The sequence below is a fragment of the Lonchura striata genome, chromosome 7 (genome assembly GCF_050655825.1).
Source record: "Lonchura striata isolate lonStrDom1 chromosome 7, ASM5065582v1, whole genome shotgun sequence".
Lineage (NCBI taxonomy): Eukaryota > Metazoa > Chordata > Aves > Passeriformes > Estrildidae > Lonchura > Lonchura striata.
In genome coordinates this window covers 9725419-9749772 of record NC_140709.1, presented here as the reverse complement: position 1 = coordinate 9749772, position 24354 = coordinate 9725419, and the positions used below count along the sequence as shown (strand labels likewise).

Genomic DNA, 24354 nt, shown 5'->3' with positions numbered 1-24354 from the left:
AAACCCATGAAAAGTCTCAAACCCATGTCCTACAGACCAGCCTGCATGGCAGATACAGCACCAGGTGACAGCTGCAAAACCCCAGCAAGTATCTCGGGCAGGGAAATTGTGTGCACATATTTCTTAGCAATGTTCTCCCCAGGACAGACAGGAGTTTCATTAGTAACGAGGCCATCGATGTTTTCCACTTTTTCACCCAAAAGCTGAGTTCCACTCCTCCTTCCCACCCGCCCCACTGCCAGCTCAGTGCAGCCAGTAATAAAAACATCCAAGTATCCAATAAAGACTGATGACCATATCTGAAGAAAAACAACACAGGGATGTGAAATCTCATCCACCCCAAGGCAGACAACTTTCAGATTAACAAATTTACCTCGGGGAGGACCTTCAGAGGCAGAGAGGGAGCTTGTGAGCAAAGGACCCCCAGGAGAGCCTGGGAGATGGGTGGCTTCCCATGAGCTGTTGGGATGATGTGTCCCAGTCCTCAGGGAAGAGGAGGTCCCACCCAAAGAGCTTGTGGGGTTGGTGCTGGCAGCGTCCCTTGTCACTCCAGCTGTGTGGCCCTTTTCTGGGGACATCAGAGTCCCTGTTGCCACACTGGACATGTCATCACCCTGGATGTCCAAGGGTAGCATCGCCTCTTCAGCACCTGGGATGCTCTTGAGGGGTTCATATTTGCTGCTAGAAGCTGAAAAAAGAGAAGAGAAAGACAAAACTGCATAAACATAATTAAAAATTGCTGGGTAGGGCTCATCCCACCGTCAGTAGATGTAGACAACGTATGTGTGAATATTCAATACGGAAATATTTAATACTGGGAAATCATTAAGACACAGAAAAAAAGTGGTCTCTAAATAGGAACTGCTGAAGTTATTGCTTGCAAAATTCAACTGGAAATTTTCAAGGAAAATCTATCCTCCCCTTCCAACAAGAATAATATTTATCCATACTTTCATTTCTGTGAAATGTTTTTAAATGTACAGAATGTGCCAAATACAATATTATTCCTCCTTTCTTTAAAATAAAAAGGATATATTTTGTTAATAAAGAGTCTTTAAATAAGAGTTTTGAGCTATCTATCAAAACTCACTTGTGGAAGCGCTTCCTGAAACGGACGGCAAGCCTGAGAGCAATGGGTCTGTGACACCTCTGCCTCCATCACCCTGAGCACCCACAGACACCTCAGGGGTCCGACTCTGGGCTGAAGAGCTGCTGAATTCAGTCCCAGGGGTGGAAATCTCTGCCATGGTGACCAGCCTGGTGCTGGCTGGCAGAGACCTTAATGTCCTCCCTCCACCCTTGGCAGCTGTTGTGGAAATGGAGGTGCTGGTGGTGGGGAAATCCGAACCGAACCTCTCCGTAGCAGAGTTGTTGGATGGATGGTAGCTGCTTCCAATGCCTACGGTACAATTTAAAAAACAGATTTATACATATGAAATTATAAACAGGTGGATCCATTTTCTTCCCAGATGCTTACAGCACCCATACAGATATTAAGCATAGGAAGTTTTCAATCTGGACAAAGTGCTCCTTTGGAAAGGCATGACTCTTCTCACCATAGGAAGACCTTGCACAAAACCCAGGACTTGCTGCCAGGTTTTGTGAAAGTGGCATGGTCCAGACAGCAGGAATCCCCACAGAACAAGGACTTGGGAGTTTGCCTTTAAATCCCACCTTTGCTGTAATATTGCTGGAAATAGGCTCAGGATTTTTTTTTTTTTTTCCCTGTGGCTTAAGCACAGCATCCAACAGCAAAGGGAGGAAACCTAAGCCCAGCCACATTCCCATATGAGCCTGCAGCTCACTCCACATCCTGGGGCTCAGCGGGGCACAATCCTTCAGATACTGGATCTCAGGTTTCCTACAGCCCCAGTGGTGCTCCCAACAACTGTGACAGAGGGAAGGGATGTGTCAGTGTGAGAACCCAGAGATGAGTTTTTGCTCCTGAAAAGCCCTGGACACAGGATAAGGATTCAGTAACACTGAACTTTTCAGTATTCATGTGGAGCTGGGCAAAGTCTCTGTTTTTGGGAACTCCAGAAATTGGCTGCTGCAGAGCAAGCAAGGGAGGCCATAGGGCCAGGGATCTCAGGTTTGCTGCCCTGAGCAAATTGTTAAGCACAGGATCTCACCCTGTCTAGCTGAGGGCAAGCCCACCCCGTGTGGCCACAAGTGTGGGTTCCCAGCCTCCCACCCCACTCCCTCACCACTTGGGCACAGGTCAGACAGGGCTCAGAGCTGCCCTTGCTCTGCAGCTGGCACTGGCCCAGTGAAGCTATTTCACAGCTGCAGACATCCACCCTGCAGAAAACACTACTATGATAACATCCAAAGAACTTTTTTTTTTTTTAAACTGGAAAATGCTGGGGGGGTTGGATCAAATTATTTTTTTTCCATTGCTTTTTTCTGCTTTCAGCAGGGAATTTCAGCTAACCATCCAAATAATAAAAAACAGAACACATGCAAAACAGAGCATCTCCTCTGCTTCAAGAAAGCAAACACTATCAAGTGGCTTTTCAAAACTATGAAAGAAAGGCTCACCTCCAAAGGCATTGTCCATGGGAGGTGACGCAGACAGAAAAGTCCTGGTGAAGTTGCCTGTGACACCCCTGGGGTGCAGCACGGTGTGCTCTGCACCAGTCTGGGCACTTGAAGCCTGGGAGGAGGCGTGGGGCTGTCCCAGGGGGGCACGGAGGGCAGTGCTGGGGCTGCTGCCCCAGGGGCTGGGTGCAGCAGCTGCAGTGCCCATGGCAGGGCTGCTGCCCAGCTCTGTGCCCACCCAGCTGCTCACGGCTCCAGAGAGGCTGTCAGTGCCTGCAAGGCAAAGGGGGAAAGCAGATGAGAACCCAGAGATGGGCTCAGCTGCCCGCACACCATTCCACACTGCCACCCTTCCACTGCCCTTCAGCCCCTGTCTGCACTGTGCCTACAGAAACTCTGGGTCTGGAAGCTGCATCAAGATAATTTTGAATACTAGAAGTCGCATGGATTCTTTTCTCCATCCTTGTGCATAAAGCAAGCCAGTAAACTGCCCTGAGTGAGGATGGAGAGCTGGATCCACAAAGCTCTACAATACAGGAGAACCAGGCTTAACCAATGCTGGCTGCTCTGGGGAACAGCATTCACCTTCCTCCTAGGTGTTGGAACAGTTTCCCAGTGTTCCTAGGCCGAACTGGGATGGCCCACCTGGGTGATGCGGTTCTGAAGATGAAGGTAGCAGCGCTGTCCTCACGGTGTTGTCAAACCCAGACACGTTCCAGACCCCATGGTGCCCTCCCTGCATCCCCTCAGCCGAATCAGTGCTGACAGCTTCCGAGCCTGGTGGTGTCTCCTCAGCAGCTGCAGGGGTGTGGGGAGAAGCCAGAGACCTCTTGCCTCTCCCTGGCCTGTCTGCAGCATGGTGATGGCTTCCAGGGTCTGGAAAGCAACAGGGAGAAGGTCATGTTCACCTGGAATAGTTCTTTTGTCTCAGCTGGGTGGCAGAAGCATCACCTGCAGTGGTACCCAGCCCTACCAAATGCAATAGGAGGGGTCACAGCTGCATCCCTCATGTTTTCTCTGTTTAACAGAGCACAGTTTAACTGCAGGAGGGATTGATGGGAACAGAGGGTGTCTGTCGCCAAAATATAGTGGCATTTTAAACTTTGTCTTCATTTGTGCATGGCAAAAGAAACAGATTTTTTTTTTTTTTTTTTTTTTTTTTTTTTTTTTTTTTTTTTTGAGACAGTAAAAATGCCGAAGGCAATAAGGAGCTGGTGCTAGAACAGCCCACAGCTGGCAGCCTGGGCATGCCAGCTCCACATTCTAGTCCCTAAGCAGAAAAAAATAAAGGAATCAAAAAAATTAAAGAAAACCTCTATGCTTATATCTTATTTCAGCCAGGGATATTAAAAAAAAAATAAGTGGGGACAGTGCAATCAGCACAGCTTTGTCTTGCTGCTGTGAGAAACAGGCCTTGATTTAAGTTCATATTTAAAAGAGTACAATGGTTTACTTATGACTGAAAATTATGAACAAGCCCAAAAGTAAGTGTTCACTTGCAGGTTTTCCATGTAAGGACCTCAGCCACAAATCGTCATTGCAACTGGTCAGTTATCCTTAAGCTGAGTTCTTACAACCTGGGCTGGGCTTGAAATGGGGTTCAGTTCCTGATGGAGAAATTGTGAAGACACCCAGGGGTCTGCACGCCTTGCACAGCCCCTGAGCTCAGTGGATGGGCAGAACTCCCTGGGTACTGCTGAGCGGTGAAAAACAGGGGCAGCTCCTGAGAATCATCTTTGTTGAAATGTTAAAAAGCAAAGCCCAGCTTTCTGAAATTGGATTTCTCTCAAAAATCTGCATTTCTAGCTGTGGGGCAGGAATACTCCCTGACCCACTGGCTGTGCTCAGTCCATGGGCTGGGAAGAGCTAACAGGGACTCTCACATCCATGAAACTCACCGGGAGGATGGCTGGGGGTGAGCAGGTGGGTCACTGTCCCAGCAGATGGGTTCTCTGGGGATCCTGCTCCTGGAGGGGTGACATCCCCATCACTGGCAGGGGGGCCAGTGTGCCCTGTGACCCTGCTTGCTGCTGGCACTGCCCCCTCCCTGCTCCCAGCCAGCATCGTCACCAACTCCACAGGAGCACCAGCAGTCCTCATCTCCGGGCTTGAACTTCTCTCCTGATGGCTGCCTTCAATGACTAAAAGGAAAGACAAAAAAACTTAGATCCCATCAGAACTGATGTGCAGGCTCAGCTCACTGCAGTAACACCAAGGCCAGACTTTGAGCTCATTTACTTACACTAGAGAAAAATTTTGCGTAATCAAAACACAGACATGAAATTTATTTTTGGATTTGCACCAGTGGAAACTAGATTGGTCTGTGGGACCAAAAACCAAAACCCACCTCTGTACAAAACACTAATTCAATTCAGCACCCTCAGGATTTTTTTGTGTTAGGAGAAATCAATTTTGAATGGAGCAAAAAGAAAGTCTTAAACAAATGGAAATACAGTGTAGAGTCCATGGCAGGAGTGTGAAGGTGTCCAGAGCTGACAGTCCAGCACAGCCCATGTGCCCCATTCTGAATGTAAGATGGGAATGGAGAGGGCCCCACAGCTCCTCCCCTCTCTCCACTTGGCCAGTGCTTGCTGGACACCCAACCTCAAATCCCATCACCTGCAGGGAGCTGGCATGAGGCTGGCTGAGAGCTGCAGGGCACTCAGGATGGTCACTATAACCCACCCAGCCACAGTGCAGCACTGGGGACAGAGGAGATGAGTGTATGGTGGGGATTATATGGCTCACCCACGTGCCAAAACACCCCAAAGTGATGAGATATTTTAGCATTTCTAACATAATGTCTACCAGAATATGAGAAACAAGATGAAGACTGTGCATGAGTGCTGGTGCAGGGAATCAGGGTTTGCAGCTTATGGTACCACCCAGGGCTGTGAGAATTTCACTGCATATCAGTTCACACAAAAACCAGCAGTCACCATCTATGTCATAGTCCCAAGGCTTGGCTGGCACTGCAGCCTCAGATGACCTGCAGAGCCCACAACAAGCTTGGAAGCCAAAAGCAAGTCCAAATCTGAAAGGGCAAGGTCCCTATTTTGTACATCTTCCTTACAACCAAAACGCAGTCCCTGTCAGGTGCGTGGCATCCACAGGCAGCAGATAAAGGCACTCAGCCTCTGCCCAAAAGCCCTGCTTTTGAAGGTTAAGCCTGTTCTGGGCCTCCAAACATTTTCTGTAAGAAAATAGTGTGTTCAAGAGAAACACTTATGGGACACCTCCTCCTTGTCCTGTACGTCTTCTTTGGAGTTGCTGCACCTGCCACAGCAGAGGTGGTGATTTCGGAAGTGGTATCCTCTATACATCTGCAATAGCATCACTGGGAACTCACCAAGAAATAGAGGGGTAGGTAGGACAGTCTGTATTTCATCCAGTCTAAGCCCCATGTGGGCCAAGGAGACAAGAGCTGTGGTGGAGCAGAGCCCCCAGGGTACCATTACTGGCAGCGCTCAGTGGCTGCAATGCCGAGCAGCCACTGCCACCCAGAGCCCACTGTGAGCCACAGCCTGCCTCACAGGGAAAGCTTCTGGTCCTCACCAGCTGGACAATGGGATGGGAAGTGGCAGGAGATGCTTGCTGTGTTCATTTGCAAGCCAATACCCAGCCTGTAATTGTAGCCCAGAAGTCCATTTATAGCAGCCCCAAAAAATGTGGCTGTGCTGGAGGGCAGTGCACTGAATTTCTCTCCATCCCCCTCTCACTAAAAGCTTTCAGCTGTGCAACCCATGCTGACTGGAAAGCTTTGCTGCGTGGAGAGAAGGCAAAGCAGCAGATGCTTAAAGAAGCCCTTAGGGTATGAGGATAGACAGAAGGAAATCTGCTTTCTCAGGTTGCCAAGTCATTTGTCAACAAGGGCTCTGGACAGGCAGGCTGAAATACACAGGATCACACTGCAGCAGGCATTTCATTGCCACTTCTTAAAAAGTAATCCTGGAAATGCCAACAAGCAGTGCCTTCAGCTATGTTCCTTGATTGAATGAGACCAGTTCAAAAGTAAAACACTGCTGTTTGCTTATCTGGTGGTTGTTTGCCCTGCAAATCCACCTCAGACTGTTCTCTATCTTCTTTTGGCTCTGCAGAGCTGCTGGGAATAAACTGAAGCAAAACCCTTCCCCTTATTGTGGGCGCCAGCAAACCTGGCTTTGAGTGCAGCCAGGCAGTGGAGGGGCTGAATAAGAAGGTATTATTTACATAGGCTTTTTAGAGTCAACTGGCATTTTTAACTCTGCCCTGCAAGGTATACCAGGTCCTGGAGAAGGGAGGAAAACCTTGTGCTAGCATGAGCTCAGCTCCCCAGATAGGCGAGTGCAGAGCATAAGCTATGCTGGAAAATTCAACCCACAGCATGTAGTAAGGAAACCCCTCAAAAAATTGTGCTCTTCAACAAAATAGACACGAAATCTCACATCCATCAAGCCTACCAGAAGTGCAAGATAAAACCACAATATCCTCTTTGATTTGCCTGAAGAAATTAAGACTTCAAAGACGACCCTCCTCTGGAGCGGATGGACCAGATCAGACTTCTTCCAAAAAATTCCCCACGGGACCATCTGGCCTCCCCTGACGCATTAAAGGCTTAAAGCAGAGTGGCTCTTTAGCTGAGGTACCGATCTGTCACTAACAATTTCGTCACATCCTAAGCTGCCAACAGCTTTGCACGGTTTAATCACATAACCACAGCCACTGAGAAATATTTGACTTCCAGCACAAAACCCTGCCACCCACTGGATTGGTGTTTTCCTTCCCAGTTAAAACTAGCAGTGATGCTCACCAGACAGGTCGAGGCTTGGAGTTACTTTTTCTTTGCAAGCATAACAAGTCCGTGGCTTGCTGTGAGCCGAGTTACATAGCTCAGCCAGGACAAACAGATCAAGTTCCAGCTGATTTCTCAAGGCTTTGGGCTTGCCCCTGGCAGCCCAGTTGGATATCTACCTTGTGAGACTCCTGAAAAATCTCTTTTGGGCCAACAATTTTCTGTATTCATCCCTGGCACAGCACAGGCATTGCCCTGTTTCAGAGATGGCTGCATCCAAGGCAGCATTTAGGAGATGCTCACAACTCAACCATGGGCCAGCACAACACCAAAAAGCACAATAATGCAAGTTTTCTGCAGTGACTGCGATCACACACAGACACCTTAGGGCACGGAGGGAGGAGGGATGTATCCTGCTGATGCCAGGAGAGCAGCATCCCCGCCGGCAGCATTTGCCAGGAGATTGCAGCCAGCCAAGGCACGTCACAAGCTATCCCAGCCCCGCTGCTTCCCTGAAGATGGGATTTTTTTCCCCCTCGAGAGGAAGAAAAATCCTTTCTTAACGGGGGAACACAAATTTCATCTGAGTTCGCCCAGGAGGAAAGCCAAGTCCAGAGCAGCGGGCATTCCCTGGGGAGCGTTCCCGGCGGGACGGGGATGGAGCCGCCCGTGCAGCGCTGTTCTGCGGGCTGCGGGCCACGCCGGGAGATCCGCGGCGGGCGGAGCACGCGTGGAGCCGCAGCAGCTCCTCCCGGGACCCGCAGCTACAGCACAAACCCACATCTGTCAGCGTTGCATAACCTCAACATCATCCGAGGCTCGCGGAGGGGAGGAAAAAACTCATCGCGACTTCGCAAACTCCTCGCTGGCTGCAGGGAAGGTTGGGAAGAAAGGCAGGGAGGAGAAGCGGGGAGCAGGGCCGGGGCAGCTCCGTTTTGAACGGAGCTCTGTTTTGAACGGCTGCTGCGGATGTCGGGATCATGGGTGGAGGCCGCTTAGGAGCCAAGCGAGTTTGTGCGAACAAAAGCTAAAGCCCTAAATCTGGACCGTCCAGGGCTCTCTGGGATTTTCAATTTCCTTCCTTGTTCTTGCTCTGAAAGAAGAAGTTCAAGGCGGGGGGGGAGCAGAGGGGGCTGAAATGGAGCTTAAAAAAAAATCATACTTGAGATGGGTCAATTGAGTGTAAACACACTGATAATATGCTTGGGGAAGGTCCCTCGTGTGCACTAAGTGCGGGAAAAATGCAAGAGGTTTTTAACCACATGCAGTCAACCCTGTTCTGCTAATTTTTTTATCAATAAAAGGATTTTTTTCTGTCTGGATTAAGAAAGGTGGCAAGAGGGGGTGTATGGGGAAGAGAAGAAAAGGTGCAGAAGCCTTGCCATTGCCTCTCACCCTTTTGTGGGGGTTGGTTTGGGTTTAGTACCCTATAGACACATTCCCTTCCTGCAGTGCTTCTGCTCCTTGTCCTCTCCCCACCGGCCCCAGGCAGAGCAGGACAGCAACTCACAGGACCTTCAGTAATTTTAACCATAATAGGAAAGATTAGTGCAGGCAACAAAGGTGCCTAGAGCATTAACATGTCAGCTCAAGAAAAGTGATGGGGGTTTAATGCCAGCAGCATCCCCTGCAAGCTCTGAATGCCAAAGTCCACATGGCTAATGCCCACCTGGGGATGGGTGGGCTGGGGACATCGGCATTATCCTCAGACATTCCAGTGCCATGCCACAGCACGTTGCTCGCAGTTCTGCTTTATGACACAGAAACACTCTGCACTTCCACACCAGGACCTGTAAAACCTCAGAGGATGCTAAAGGCCATTTTTGCTTCCTACACATTTTTTCACCATCCCAGAGCCTGATGCTCGGAAATGCCATTAGGAAAAAAAAGGATCCGGTTACTGCTCTTAAAATCAGTACCCTAAAGCAAGGAAACAGGTTCTCTAAAATAAAGAGTACACAGAAATCTGTGATCCTTTCCAAAAGCACAGGATATATACATATGGAGTGCCCACAACTGGGATAAAACCTGCACAGTGCAGGGGCAGGATATTGTTCTGCTTATCAAGAGGTTTACAGCCTCTTAGTTTTGGTGTCCTAAACATTTCCCTGGAGAGGTGCAGGTTGCCAGATAACCTGCTCAAGCCTATGAAATCCTAAACTTCCTTCTTATCTTTCTTGGGCAGTTTGGTTCAATCCACAGATGCCTGAGACCACATGGATTCATGGGATCACCTGTGCTGCCTGAAAATGACCGGCCCACGGCTCAAGGCACCTCCTCAAACCTCTTTTCATAAACAGCTTTTAGCAACTGAATATAAAAAAAGTCCTGGTTCATCATCAAGTCTTTGAAAAACATATTTATATAAAATTCCACTTCCAACAGGGATAAGCTATGGCTTACCATACTGCTAAAAACCCATAACCATGCTGAGGGTCCAGTAAAATCTCAATTCATCCATCCAGTGGAGATTGTACCTCCAGTGTCCCAGGCCCTGTGTCCTGACAGAAAGCCAGACCCAGGCATATTTTCTTGCCTGACCACTCATTTCTGCTCTGCCCTAGAAGTGTCCCTCCAGCGTTAATGTGGCAAAAGCCCCCACAAGCAGAATGAAGGCAGCCCCAGCTGACAGGTCCCAGAAGCACTTACCAAAGGGATTTCTTTTCTACTGTTTTTAGTAAACATCAGTAAAACCAAGCCAAAATGAATCTCCCTAACTGCACAGCTCTCTGAGCACTCACGCCTCCTCCCCATCCCCTATCCTGCAACCCTACAATGCTGAAATGTCCCCAGCTACCCTGCCTGCACCACAGATCCCAAATGCTAAATCCCAGCATCAGCAAATTCACTTCTAAACACCTCCAGTCTTTTCTATAACGTCCGGCAGAAATATTACAGAAAATATCACCCACACATTGCTTCTCCTGCCTTGTTCTGATGTTTTTAAAGCCCCCTGGAAGCTCTTCTAGTTGGGAAGGCAACGCTGCCCTCACCAGCACTCATGAGGCCAGGGCAAAAGCCACACAGGGACCCAGCCTGGTGTCATTTTAACTCCTGCTCCCATCCGAGGGCAGTGCTGCTGGAGACTATCAGACGGCTTGGGGAGGAAGTCTCCTGGCAGGACTCCAGCAAAGTGGAGTTGCTAGGTCACTGGAACAATAAAAAGGCAAGAAAAAACATCCTGGCTGCAAAAAAGATGGGGAGGGAAAAAAAAGAGAAAAATCCACGGTGGTGCGTACAGTGCTGGTGAAGTGGAAAGAAACAAGCTGGTGAGGCTGGAGGGAGCAGGACCACGCTGCTGTCAGCTTCTGCAAGGACACAACTTCATTTCTAACGTGGCTCTTTCTCCAGACCTCTTGCACAAATACTTCCAGAAACCTGGGATTTGTCTGCAAGGTTTGCAGCTTGTGAAAAGCTCACAGGGGCCAATATTTCCAGGGCAGCAAGTTCTCTGTGCTGTGGAGAGATTTATTGCACATTGCCTGTCAGCTGGGCATCACAACCCACTGGCTTTCACCCCAGCAGCTGCTGGCACCAAAACTGGCAGTCTAAGAAATCTGCCCCCAAGCAGAGCTGGGTTTTGGGGATAAGGGGTGAGCATCTCTATGAGGGGCTGAGCACTGCACAGACCTGGGGCTTGGGCTCCCCTGTAAGAAAAGGTGCAAGATGTTTAGAACCTGCAGGATGAAATTTTGCTGTCTGAAAAGCCTAATTTCCGGGCCAGAAGGGAGCATTAGCTCATTCTGCGTGACCTCATGATAACCAAAGCTGTTCCATGAAGCTTATTTACTCCCAATATAAATTCAGTGACTTGTATTTGACTTAAACAGATCTTGCAGGGCAAAAAAAACCACCCAAACCATTGGTATTTGTAATTACCTGGGTTTTTACTCAAAACCATAAGGACTAGGGGCAGAAACACAGATTTTTCTGCACAAAACCTCAATGTCTATCAAAAAGTGATGCCAAGCAGGACGAAGCAAATGTGTGGCAAAAGACGTCTGCCCCAGGGGCTGAGGACTCAGCCTTTTGCAGACCCAGGTGAAAACAAGATTGTGTTTCCACATCCCACTCTGGAAACAAAACCACAAGTCCCTGCTTCAAAGTGGTCTGAGCCCAGGACCTGCTTCCCACACCCAGGAAGGGACAATAAATACTGGGAAGATGGAGGAAGGAGTAGAAAAAGGGTGCTGCAATGCTGAGAGGTGAGGCTGGGAGCAGCCAGGGGCTGCCACGAGTCCCTGGGGACCAAGCCATGCTGCTCCCTGCTGCAGGTGGGCTTTGGTCCAGGTGTCTTGACCAGAGCCTCACTCCAGCAATGTACTTAAGAAGAGCTCCCCAGGGAACTATTCCCCGTGCTTAACATTAAGCACATACCAAAGAGCTTTGCTGGCTGGCAGTCACACCAGGGGTGATGACCAGCCTGGGAATTGAGCAACTTCTCAAGGACATTGTGGGGTGAGAAGGATAAGGAGCCCTCTGGGATGCAGGAAATTCATCAGACTGCCAAGTGGTAGATGCAATATAAGTGGATTCTTCCCTCCATGTAGACCAGCAAAATGCAACCCCATCTCAGGGGAAAGGTAGCCCAAGCCTGGCACCCAGCTGAAGGTAGGGTGCAGGCCATGATGTCACGGCGGTGGGAACCATGGATGCTCTCATGGCTCCTGCCCTTCAGCGAGGGGCAGTGAGAATTGGGAAAGGATGGAGAAAAAGGCAAACAGGCAAAAAAGAAAAATAAAGCAGCTTAAAGAGAAATGTATCCCCAGAAGAGATGAGGGCCCCCACCTCCCTTCCCCCATCTGCTGCGAAAGGATGATGATCTAAATCGCATTTCCTAGATGACACCGCGCCGATCCGCCGCCGGAAGCAGCGGTGGCAGCGCTCAGGATGGCGCCCGGCCTCCTTCTGCCAGGGGATGGGCCGGGTCTTTCCCTGCTGGCACTGGCAGAGCAGCCAGCACTGACAAGCAGAGGAGCAGCACTGCCCGGGGGCAGCTGGGACAGAGCCACTGTGCCACTGCCTCTGCAGCCACACGTTTCCGATTTACCACTTCCAGTGCCTCTCTGCACATGTTTCAGGGAGGCTGAAAAATAGACACCTTCCTTCAGATGTGGCCAGCAGTGGGAATGGGTGCTGGAGAAGGCAGGGCTGGGCTGTCACCCTCTGAGCTGTCGCTGAGGGCTCAGAGGGAGACGTGGTCAGGTCACATCTTACCTCGATGTGTACGGGCATGGGGTGGGGAGCAAGGCAGCACAGAAGCCTGAGAGGACAGAAATCTGTGCCCCAAACCCACCTGCCCACACAAAGACACACATTACCCAGCACAGAGCCACCACACATCACCTGCCTTGGCACATCCCTGCCACCAAGTGACCACCAACTTCAGTCTTCTTAACCCAGCGTGTGACACAGCTTAGCCAATCTTACAATCTCCAGGTGCACCAGCACTTTGCAGGACAGGATGATGAGGATCTCTGACTGCATGCTGGGGACTTCCCTCAGAGGGCACAAAATTGCTGTTTCTCCCATTCCCCAATTTAAAAGCCTCCTGGTTCATTTAGCTTTCTTCATGCATCATATTTGCTACCTGTTCCTAAGAAGAGACGGTCTTCATGATTTTCTGCATTCTCTGATTATGTTTCCCTCCTAAGAAACATCCTTTCAAAGGGCCTTTATCTGCAGGGTTGGCTGATGGTCTAATACTGCATCCCCATTCTGCATTTGCTGAAAGAGCTGATAATGTCCTAAAAAGAATTAACATTTAGATGTTAGTCCTGTAACCAAATCTGAATCAAACAATGATGACTGTTCAAATGTCTAAAGCTACTCAGGGGTATTTTCATTTAAGCCCTACCAAGCTTGTACCAGGGATGAGGAGGTTTCTAAAGATGCCTTTGTGAGTGCCAGCCACTGAAACCCTTCTCCTTGTCCCTCCAGACACAGATACAATTATACCCAGCTCCAGCACAAAGATAAAGGCTGAATTACAAGAGCAGCATTATGCTCCACAATCAGGGTCCTTGATTCCAATTGACAAGGAACTCAAATCATGTGCACTTGGTCCGCGGATGCTTCCACGCCTGGAAATCATTCCCATCACAGGAGAGAAATTAGTTCAATAGACAGAGCTACCTCTTGCATTTCCTCCCCAAATTGCTAAATTACCTTGTCAGTTTGTGAGATCTTACAAGTAATGCAGGGTCAAACCTGGCCAACACTTGTCTGGGGTATTTCTTTGCAGAACATTTAACTACCAGCTGCTACAGTTTCCCTGATAAGAAAGTGTTTTCTTACCTATACTGGCATGGATGTAGCAGGACAGTTATTCAGAGATGCAGTGAAACCCTTCTCATTAAAAAAAAAAAAAAAAAAAAAAAAAAAAAAAAAGTGGTATGTTTATCTACCATTCTGGGTAGAAGATAGGGAGGAAATATATCGAGATCCCTTGGGAAATGTCTTGAGATCTCTTACAGACCTACCTTTTGCTTTTATAGAGTACTCAAAACCAAAGCCAAATTAAAAACCCTTCAAATATCCAAACTCCCACATCAACCCCCCAATTTATGCATACTCCAGAAAGTGCTGTCCTCCCCCCAAAACAGGTCCTGACACCGTGGGTGGGTGGGCAGCAGTACCCTCCTCCTAGGCTATCAGAAAAGGTACCTTTTGGACAATATATTGAAGCCAAACTTAGTGTGATTCATCCCTGCTTCAGCAAAGTTCACCAGAGCGTGACGTTTCACATCAGTCCTCAGGGCTTAAGAGATTTTCCACAAGAGGAAGGGTGTTAACACCAGCATCCTAACAAGCAGTGACGTGAATAATTGTGCTCCATAGATCTAAATTCCTCTTGCCACTCCAGATGCAGAAGTGCCTTTTACATGCTCTTCAAGGAAAAAAAGAGCCCACCTTTGCTACCAGTAACCAAAAAACCCTGTCCATCAGTCCGAAATGCCTGCACAGGGTTTCTTCCATGCTGTAGGGATCTCACAGGAATCTAAGGGTGGTTCTGGTAGCAGAAATTACCACAGCATCTGCCTGGTTATAGAGGCGAGAGGTCAGACTGATCGTGTAACAGCCTTCAAAACCTCTGCCATCACAAGTGCTGAAAAATGCTGAGAAAAACGCCCTAAATGTGTGTGTGCAACTCAATGTCTTCTGGGAAACAGCCTGGGCTGTACCCCTGGGACAGCAGCTAGCCCTGCTGACTTAACCCTTTCTGCACAGTCTGCATGCCTTTCCATCAACCACTTAAAATTCTTCCTCACTCCTTCCGCACTGAGTTCATCTCAAGAGTTAAAAAGGGTAGGTTATTTTCTCCCAAACTTCAGTGGCAAGAGCCTTGCTACCATCAAACCACTGTGTAAAAGGTCCCTCAAACGTCTCCATGTTTGCCTTGGCAAAAGAACTGCAAAGGTCACAGCAACTTCCAGAGGACTTTTTCCAAGCACCAGATTGGAAGCCCAAGATGGGGTGTCCACACTGCAAGGAAAAAGGAAGGACCTGCAGTATTTGGTGACAGTGTAAGTGATACGATCACCCTCAGCCAGAGCACAGTCAGAATGCTGCAGAAGCTGTTTTAAAAGTCCTTCCAGCTTCATGGCCTTGCAAAGAGTGACAAGGCAGATGGAGCTTGTTTTTCCCAGTGGAGAGTCAACCCACCAAGGTCAAGGTGCTTGCACAAGGTATTCAAACAGTTGGACAGAGAACAACTGGGTTTGCCCTCGGCATTCCTGCTGTGTTCCCTCTCTTCCCCTAGCAAAGCAGGGGTGTCTGAAACAACCCTTTTGTCTGGACACAAAAGCTTCTGGAGACCAGCTTTGAGCTAGAGGTATTTTTAAATAAACCCAACCTGGGCTTCCTCTGTGACTCCTAGCTTTGCAGCTAATAGTTTCCAGGCTTTTTTATCTACCACCTCAACAGCCAGACACTCTTTTTCTACCCCTCTAAGTGATTCTCCTGTAATGACAACTCCAGGAGTTGGGGTTTTACAGAAAGCCAAATCTTAGGAGGCTCTTGACACAGATCCTGACTTTTGGCAGCAGTGCTCCCTCGCCCACAGCTGAGATGCTGACTGCAGCTTGGGAGATGCTTAAGTAACCAACTGCAAACCTATTTATCAAACGACTCCAAGTCAAGGGCACAGCAGATGCAAAAGCAGATATAACCCTCCTCAACAGCCCTGCCTGCACAGAGGACAGTCAACTGGAACTAATTCCATCCAAAGCCACAGAGGGATGGGGGAAGCAGCACAGGAGCAGCAAGAGTTTGTAGGTTATTACACCCTGTTTATGCATTTCAGACACTTTTTAAATTATATTTTTATATCTCATGCATTTTATACTGGTTTCTGAAAGGATGAAGCTACTGAAACAGTTTTGTTTGTTCTCATACATTAAAACAAACTAGCCTGGAAGGCAGAGACCTCCAAGACAGCAGGCTCCTACAGGTTTTGTGAAGACCAGCACTTTAGAAGAGATGGTTCCAGTGACTGTCCAGCTTGGGGAGCTGCTGCACCCAGACAAAGGGGGGTGCCCATGGCTCAGTCCAGGCCCTGGCCCTGGGACCTGCACACACTCAGCACCCACAGAGCCCAAGATAAGGCACAGCACTCACTAATGCCACACATCCCCTGGCAAGCAGAAGAGAACAAACCACAGGCTTTTGAGCCTAGTGAGTGAAAACCTTGCATTATTTTACCTTCCTCCAGCTGATCCCTGTGCTCAGCCTGGCTCTGCCTGTCCCTTCTCCAAGACTTCATGACCACGAGTGGCCATCACCCTCTCCAGCACCCAGATGAGGCAAAAAACAAATTAACGCCAAATAAGGGATATAATCCAAGGTCCTAAAATCTGCATTATATACCCCACAGTACTTAGATCCTACAAGAGGTTCACATTCTCATATAGGAGCTGGTTCCTATCCCCTTTTATCCCTGTTCTCTGCAGAGCACTTCAGTAAACCAGGTCTGACAGCAGTGTTAGTACAGCACAGGCAACAGCCACACTAACAGCTTGGAGGAGCTGAAGTTTACAGAGCTTCCTTTACTCAAGGGAACTGCATTTTTCTAAGATTATATTATTACTTGGGCTGGTTGCTCAGTAATGCAACATCATTTCCCTTTTGGGTGGGAAAATTCTCTCCTTGTCCTCAGATGTGAATGATTTCAGCCTGAAAGGATGAACGCAGACTCTGCATGAACTGTGCCCCTTGCTGAAGCAGCAGGATGTTATATATATAACAGCTGGGCATTTAAAAATATATGGTGATGGGTGCACACACGTCAGCTGCATGTATGCAGAAAATGGTGGGAGAGAAGAGGTGCCAGATGTGACAAAACCATTTCCTCCTGAGAGGAACCCACAGACTTCATTCTTTCACCACGCCTGTGCTTGTAGCCCTCTTGCATCTCCTCTGGATGAATATCCCAGCAAATGAACATCTCATATTTACAGAAACAGCAAATTACAATGCAAATGTTGCAAAAACTGCTCAAAGAAATAAAAATTTGAATTTGTAATCAGGTCTGCTGCCACTGAAAATTGGATTCTGCCTTCTGTGTTAAGCCATTCAGGAAAGAGAAAAAACCTATTGTATGACCTACATCTTCAACTGAATGTAAATAATTGGACCTGTGGTTGGGGTATTCAGGCCTCGTGACAAGCTTGCTCACATGCTACAGACTATGGATTTTGTATTGAGCATTTTCAAGGGAATATTCCAAACTACCAACCTTTGATTCTCTCGGAGCACTTTCTGACACTCCAGCTGGTCAAACTGCTGCTTTGCACCATTTCAACAGCAGAGAGATACCACAGCAGGTGCCAGGATCTGGCCCCGCCTTTTTCCAGGGGAGCTCTGTGCACATCCGAGAGGATCAGCCCAGGTTTCAGCAGTGCTATTTGTCTGCCTAGAAATATCCTGACACCCTCAGACTCCTCACCCCTCCATACCAGAGAAACCCTTCTGAAACTACGTGAGGAAGGAAAGCCAGAATCCACATGCTTTGCACTGACTATCTACAATCTGTCCAGCTCCAGACTATTTCTCTGGGGGTATTTCAGCAGTTGCAGCCCTGCCTGGAGCACCTCAGGTGGCTGGAATGGCACAGAGAGAGGCAGAAAGACAGTATTTCTGTGCTGCAAAAAGTCAGCAGGCTCAGCCACAGCTGAACCTTGCCACTCTGTAGCTATCCTCGTTTTTGGAAATGACACACAGCTCCCATGGATGGGGAACCCACAGCGCCAGCCAGGAGGTTCCTCTGGCAGCAGCTCCAGAAGTGCTGTGGATGTTGGTGGTGCTTTAATCTCTGCATCACAGCACTGAACCACTATCGCTGTACTGACAGGTTGTATTGGCTTGATTAGCTTGTTATTTGAAATAGTTCTGTATTCTGTCGGGGTTGTTTTGTTAGCATGGATGAATGCTTCATTAAAACTAACACAACCAGACCGATGCTACAAAGTTTCATGTTTTGCATTTTAGGTGAACAGCAGCATCCATTCATTTTCACTATGACCACCAAAAATAACAGCCTTTCTAACCTGGCATCATAACCCCTCTGTTAAATGAGCAAAATTCTCTGCCACCTCTGAGGCATATGATGGCAATGGAGTCAGTCTCAGCAGCTCTGACATGCTCTCTGCAGATGAGCAGGATGGGGAGAATGGAGGGAGGATGGAGCACAAACAACAGCTTGAGAGTTCAGTCATGGAGAGTTTCTGACTGGCAGCCCAAAAAGTGGTATCTGTAAGAGCAGATGAAGAAAACAAGTTGTCCCAGAAACTATACACTCCTCTAAACAGATCAGTATCTGCAACTTCTGATTCTGATAAGAATATTTGCTAAGGAATGCATCCATGATGCACCAGCAAGGCTGGCACCAGCCCCTGCAAACGTGGCCCATCTCCCTCGTCCCCCCAGCCACAAGAAAAACATGAAGGAAGTTAAATTATCCCTCCAAAGTGGCAAAGAACATGCTGCCAACACCTGCTGAATGGGCACAGGCTGTCACTGGTGCTTTGGAACTGGGAAATCAGACTTTGTGGGGAGCCCAGTAACAGGCAGCTCTCCCCTTGCCTGCTCACATCTCTGCACACGCGGTCACTGCGCACGGCCGTGTCAGTCAATACTCACCACTGTGTGCTCCCTGCCAGCCAGGTCACACAGTTATCTCTCAGACTACTCATTTAGCACTTCAACGTCACATAAAGTGCTTCCACAAATTGATGTGAACCCAGCTGCTCAGTGGACGGACCCTGCTACCTTCCAGGGCTTGAGATGGGGAACAGGCAGGAAAGCTGATCTCCAATCTTTCTCCATTTCTGAAATGCCTTTTCTTCCTTTTCTTTTCTTGTTTGCTTTAAATTATGTACACAAAGGAGCAGAGGTAAATCCATACAACCCGGGGGAGTTCATGTTCACAGCCCACCAACCAAATCCACTTAGAGCTCACAGAGGAGCAGCAAAGATGCCAGAGACAGGAAAGCCCTGCAGCCTCTCGATAGTGACACAGAGGCACGGGAGGCAATCCTTCCTTGTCCCCACGCCACAGGGGGAGGAAGCATCCTTCCTGCACCACCCACGCTCACCTGAAAGTACATCAAAGCTAGGGAGCAGCACCTTACACCTCTCTGCATCGGTGTGGCTGCAGGGAGAGCTGGGCTTCTGCCTCCAGGAGCCACAAAATACATACTGCAAAATGTGAGGCAGGTTTGGAGGCAATATCATACCTTTGTGCAAACAAACATCCTCAGCATCTTTGTCCTTCACTCCTAACTTTGCTTCTTTCTCACACAGAAAGTTTCAAACACAAATTTAAAAATATACATAAATAAATACAGACTGTATACCCCTTCTAAGAGTTTTAAAAAGTTTCTCGCAGCAGCCAGCCTAAATCTCTGCTGTGACTAAAGCTGGTTCTTTCTCAGGCAATTTCACACCTCATTGCCAGGGCTTCCACTAGGGAAGCCACATAGAAAGGTGTCACCTGCCATGGGAGAGAGGGAGCAGGGACAGAAGGACAGACACAGATGGCAGAAAAGCAGATCAGCTTCTCAGGAAAAGCCTATTGCCAGCTGCCAGCAGTTCCTTGCTGTGCTGGGCACTGTGGCAGGGCATCTGTGTGGGTAGAAGTAGCAGGAAAAGGGACACGGCAGGAACAGGGAGACCCCAGTCATAGTGACTTTGTCAGGGTTTCAGTGTTACCTCTGCTGTCCCTGTGGTGTCACTGGAATTATTCCAATTTCACAGACAGGAAACCTGAAATACCAAGACCTGCAGGAGGACAGAGCTTGTAACCAAACCCTGACCTGACCTAGGCTGGTGGCAGACAGTGCCCTTCAGCTCCCTCAGTGCCCATGTGAAGTAGCTGCCAGAAGATATTTAGATATTTCATGGAGCGATTTGATAATGCTTTAACTTTACTGTCACCAGCCTTCTTGCCTCCTACTTCACCTTTTTTTTTTTTTTTTTTTTTTTTTTTTTTTTTTTTTGTTGCTCTCCTTAGGTTCAGACCGTATTACAAACACAGGCTAAAGCCATCTGTCCTCATCTCTCAGCAGACAAGCCCACAGAGGGTCTGGCAGGGAGGGTGGCAGATGCAGGCTGAGGCACAAGCCGGCTGGGAAGGCAGTGAGGCTGCAAGGGCAGCCCTGCTCCCTTGCCCCATGCTTTGTGAGAGACTCAAAAGCCCCATTTCTACACCCACTGCCTCACCATCTGCTCACTAAGCCCTGCCTGAGAAAGGGCTTTTGCCACCCAGCCTCAGACTGTTGCAAAAGGAGATGTAATCTTCATTTCCTGGTAGTGCCAGGGTGATGGGTTTGCAAGAGAAATGATCCTCCCCACTTCAAGGAAATGTTTTCAAAGATGGAAGATGTCTCTGAGGGGCAGGAGCAGTTCTGAGATTTCTCAGGAGTCTGCAACTCAACCTGAGGGTGATTCAGGAGATTCCCCAGCCTGCTCCTGTATCACCAGGCAATTCCCTTGACTGGCAGGCATGGAGCTGGAGCCAACAGCGAGTGAATCGCAGCTGTCAGGACCCCGTGTAATTCATGATGCCGTTTGCTGGGGAGCGAGCTGCTGCTGGGCTATTTATCACTCCTTCACTGCATGCCCTGCTCCTTCTGGCTGTGGCTGACATAATTCACAAGCACCTGTAGCTGCTGAGCACTGGCTGCACGGAGCAAAGCCTTCACTGCTGAGCCAGCCAGCCAGGCACCGGTGGCCTGACAAATGGCTTTTCCAACATGTGGACAGATAGTTCGAGCTTTTCAGATTCTTAACAAAGGAAATGCATTCCTCTACTGACTCTCAGGAGTCATCAAGGTCACAGGAAAAGATGCCAGAATGAAAGTTGAGATGAAATTAAATATTTTTTTCTGTCCACTGAGGAATTTGCACAGCTTCCATCAAATAATAGGTGAGCAGTTTGCTGGCAAGTTGCAGATTTTATCTTCACAAGGATGGTAGCAGGTAAGACAGCATTATTCTCTCCCAGTTTGGAGGGCAAACTGATACTTGGAGTGGCACAAAGAAGTAGCTGAGCTGGGAACAGACCCAAATCTCCTTCATTTCCATGCAGTATCCTAGTCACAAAGCTGCTCTCACAAGCATTGCTAGTTAGGAGCTTTCTAATCCACTTCAGGATACATTCCAGCTGATATCCTTAGTATACATTGGTCTAGTGTGGCTGCATCCTACAAAGGCATGCCTTGGGTTTGTGAAGAAAACTAAAATAATGTAGTTTTGTCACATTTCCTGAAATTTTACAGCTCCACTCCACGCAACTAAACCTCAAGTTCCAAAGCACAATATTTTCTCCACATCAGAAATTAAAAGAGAAAATTTGACAGTCCAGCTCAGGCAGGCAATGAATCCTAAAACCCACTTAAAACCTACGCAGGATTAATTTGACATATTGGATTCCTTATACCACCTGCAGACACTCAGTGCTTTCCAAACTCATTGAGCATTAGTCATCCTTAGAGCTATGTGCCTTCTTTGGTAAGTGAGCCAGTATACTGAATGACACTTGAAACATCCCTGCTTGTTCTGGGAAAAATAAGGCTTATCCTGTGCTGAAACCAAATTCAGCACAATCCGTAAAGCATGAAACTAGGCATTGCTTTTGATAATAGCACTGTAGATGTGGCATGCAAGGAAAATTTTGACTTTATACGTGACTAATCTGACACTCTGTAGGCGACATAGAAAAAGAGGGTATTTATAGAGAGCTGATAGCATCTGTCCCCACACCTGATAGGGGTCAGTACCTAAGGTGAGATGAGAGCATTTCTGGAAACAAGCAGACCCTGAAGACCATCTACAGGAGCACCCAGTTTCCCACCTGGATGGGGAGACACATGTGGACTGTACTCCTGGTGCCCCCCAAAACCTTTCTCAGGTTCCTCGGTGAACTTTCCACTGCTCACCTTCCAGTCAGTCCACACAGCTACAACGTGTTTACACCTTCCCACCCACCATTCCCATCCCAAACCTTCGCCCACCGAAGCAGTTGTCTGTAGGACGATGCGCTGGGCAAGGTTAAAAAGGGAAAGGGGCTGGGGGAGAGGGGAGTGTTACACTTCTCAGCTGAACCAGCTCTGGGTGATGTCGGGATGCTCAGCAGCCACAGTCGCGATGCTGCGGGGAGAGCGCGGGGTCCCACGCCACGGGAGACCCGCACGATGCAGACCCCGCACTCTCCGCCGCGCCGGGACGAAATCCCGTCCCATGCCCATCCCCATCCCCATCCCCATCCCCATCCCGGGGCACTCACCCGGGCTGCCGGCGTGTCCCGCGGCGGGAAGCGAGGAAGGGCGGCCGAGACGGCTTCGGGACGGAGGCGGAGGAGGGGGAGGCGGAGGAACACGCCGCGGGGAAGCGAGGGGCAGCGACCCGGCCGGTGGGACCGGGACCAGCCCCAAGCCCAGCAGCAGCAGCAGGGTGCAGGCTGCCGGCATGGCGCTGGGGGTGGATGGAAGGGGAGGCGGGGGGGGCAGGGGGGTGGTTGTTCACATACCCGGAGCGGGGCAATGAATAACCACGTAAATAGCGATTTTTAATGAATTCCCCGTGCCCCCCCCCCTCGGGGCGGCGCCTTAGAAGTGCGGGGTGCCCATAGCGCAGGGGGTGAGGGGGGGGCCCGGCCAGCAGCGGCGGCAGCCTGCGGCCAAGTGCCGGCGCCCGAAAGTAAAAGGGCAGGCGGCGGAGGCTCCTCCTCGAGCCTGACATCACCCAGCCGCGGCTCGGCTCGGCTCGGCATGGCCCGGCTCCCCACGGCCCCCCCCCACCCCGGCCCGGCCCGGCCCCCAGCGGCCGCCCCCTCCCGCCCCGCGCAGCCGTCGGGCCGCCCGCTCCCTCGCCCGGCTGGCTGCGGCATCAGTAGGAGAGTTAGTAGTAGTAATAATAATAGTAATAATAACGCTTCTTTTTACTTCTACTTTATTTTTCCTGCCGCGCCTCCCAGGCGCGCCGGGCAGCACGACCCCGCTGCCGCGGCCGCGGCGCTGGCGGAGAGTCCCGGTTCGGTTCCGCGGCTTAACGCGGGCAGCGCACGGCTGGGTCACCCCCTCCCCCTGCACAGCCCCCAGCTTCAATTCCATCGGAATCGAGTCCTTGACAAGTAACTTCAGCTGTTCTCTTGGTTATAAAGCTGACTCCCTTTCAAACGCCAGCAGCGGCGTTTGAGGGTACAGTTTCTGGCAGTGGTGAATTTCCCAGGCCGGGCTGTACGGGAGGCAAAGGATTTCCCTTCATTGTTCTGAAATTCCCCTCCATAATTTCATGCTCCTAGCTCTGGGAGAGAGCACGCCGCAGAGCAGTGGGTTGGGCTTTGCCGGCGCTGCCGGCATCCCGATGCGCAGCTTTCGGTCCCCTGAGCTCTGCCTCTGCGGGGAACACAAACCCGTCCCGGCCAGCCTCTCTCCTCGAGTCGCTCCTGGCCTCTGTACTTTTCCCTCGAGCTGCTTCAGAATCAGAGTCGATTTCCACAAGCCAAGCAGAACCCGACCTTCCGAAGGGGAGGGTGACTGGTGACAACTCACCACGTCCGGACGGCTGCAGCCTCCAACAAGCCGGGGTCCGGCCCGCAGCCCCCAGGTTTGCTCTTCCCCAAAAGCAGAAGTCGGTGGCTGACTTACACAAACTCTCCTGGAAGCCGCTTTCCACCCAAGAGGTGGCACTGATGAGCCCACACCAGCACGCTAATGGCCTTGGCTTTACCCCGACAGAACTCGCTCTCCTCTGCTCCTGGGCTTTTCTCTCACGTGCCAATGTTTTTCCCACACGACTCTTAGAAATCCTCATTCTGGTACTTGAATAATCATAGATTAAAAGCCCTGGGAAGGCCACCTTTGAGGCATCCCTCTATCAATCCATGCTCTAGTCTACTCCGTACAGCTTTTGCCATCTTCTTGCTTCAAATTTGCCTAAATCCAAGGAACAAACCAAGTCTGGTCAGTTTTGGACATGAAGCACAAACCAATCATGATTGTGCTTTAGTCATGCAAGCAAGCACCCCAGTCCTGGCAAACGGAGTGACCCAGATGCCACAGGCAGCACCAAGGTACCTGATCTACACAGGACATTTTTAGGCTTCTTTGTTCTGTGTCCAGGTATTTACACATTTTGTATGGAATAGTTGTGCAAAACAAAGCTTCTGTCTCCATTAGACAGAGAGACCAATACACAGCTAAAGCTCAGGGGAAGAGCTGTAATGTATTTTGATACTTTGGGAGATGGCACAGGTAGTGCAATGCAGCAGCTCAAACACTTGGGGATATCTTTGTACATGAAATACAGGACTCCATGCTATCACTTCCTAAGATAGTTAAGTAATAAATATGATTCTTTAGAAAGTTTTGTTAGTCCCTAGAAAGAAACACTTGCCAACCAGCAAATCTGACACTTTTAACTTTGCAATACAGATAAAGCAGCAGGACCACAGAAACCTCTCTGATCCTCTCAAGGATGCATCCTCAGGGCTGCAGGGGCAAATGAAAGCCAAACTTCACCCTGACATGAAATGGATGCTC

The 24354-nt window shown here is 49.4% G+C and overlaps 1 protein-coding gene across 5 annotated transcripts in view; it reads right to left on the bottom strand.

The window, feature by feature from the left end:
• HEG1 (heart development protein with EGF like domains 1) overlaps positions 1-23641 on the bottom strand; it is a 52357-nt gene extending 28716 nt beyond the window's left edge. For 4 of the 5 annotated variants that reach the window (XM_085584163.1, XM_085584167.1, XM_085584165.1 and 1 more), the window contains exons 1-6: positions 23365-23641; positions 4440-4682; positions 3187-3417; positions 2542-2814; positions 1091-1399; positions 374-688 (exon numbers count right to left, since the gene is read on the bottom strand). In XM_085584163.1, coding sequence (XP_085440289.1) covers positions 374-688; positions 1091-1399; positions 2542-2814; positions 3187-3417; positions 4440-4682; positions 23365-23626 — 1633 coding nt within the window. In that variant the 5' untranslated portion in view covers positions 23627-23641. Of the gene's footprint in view, positions 1-373; positions 689-1090; positions 1400-2541; positions 2815-3186; positions 3418-4439; positions 4683-22097; positions 22513-23364 lie in introns of those variants that run through there. The other variant, XM_021526041.4, reaches the window with a different exon arrangement.
• Positions 23642-24354: the final 713 nt, after the last annotated feature.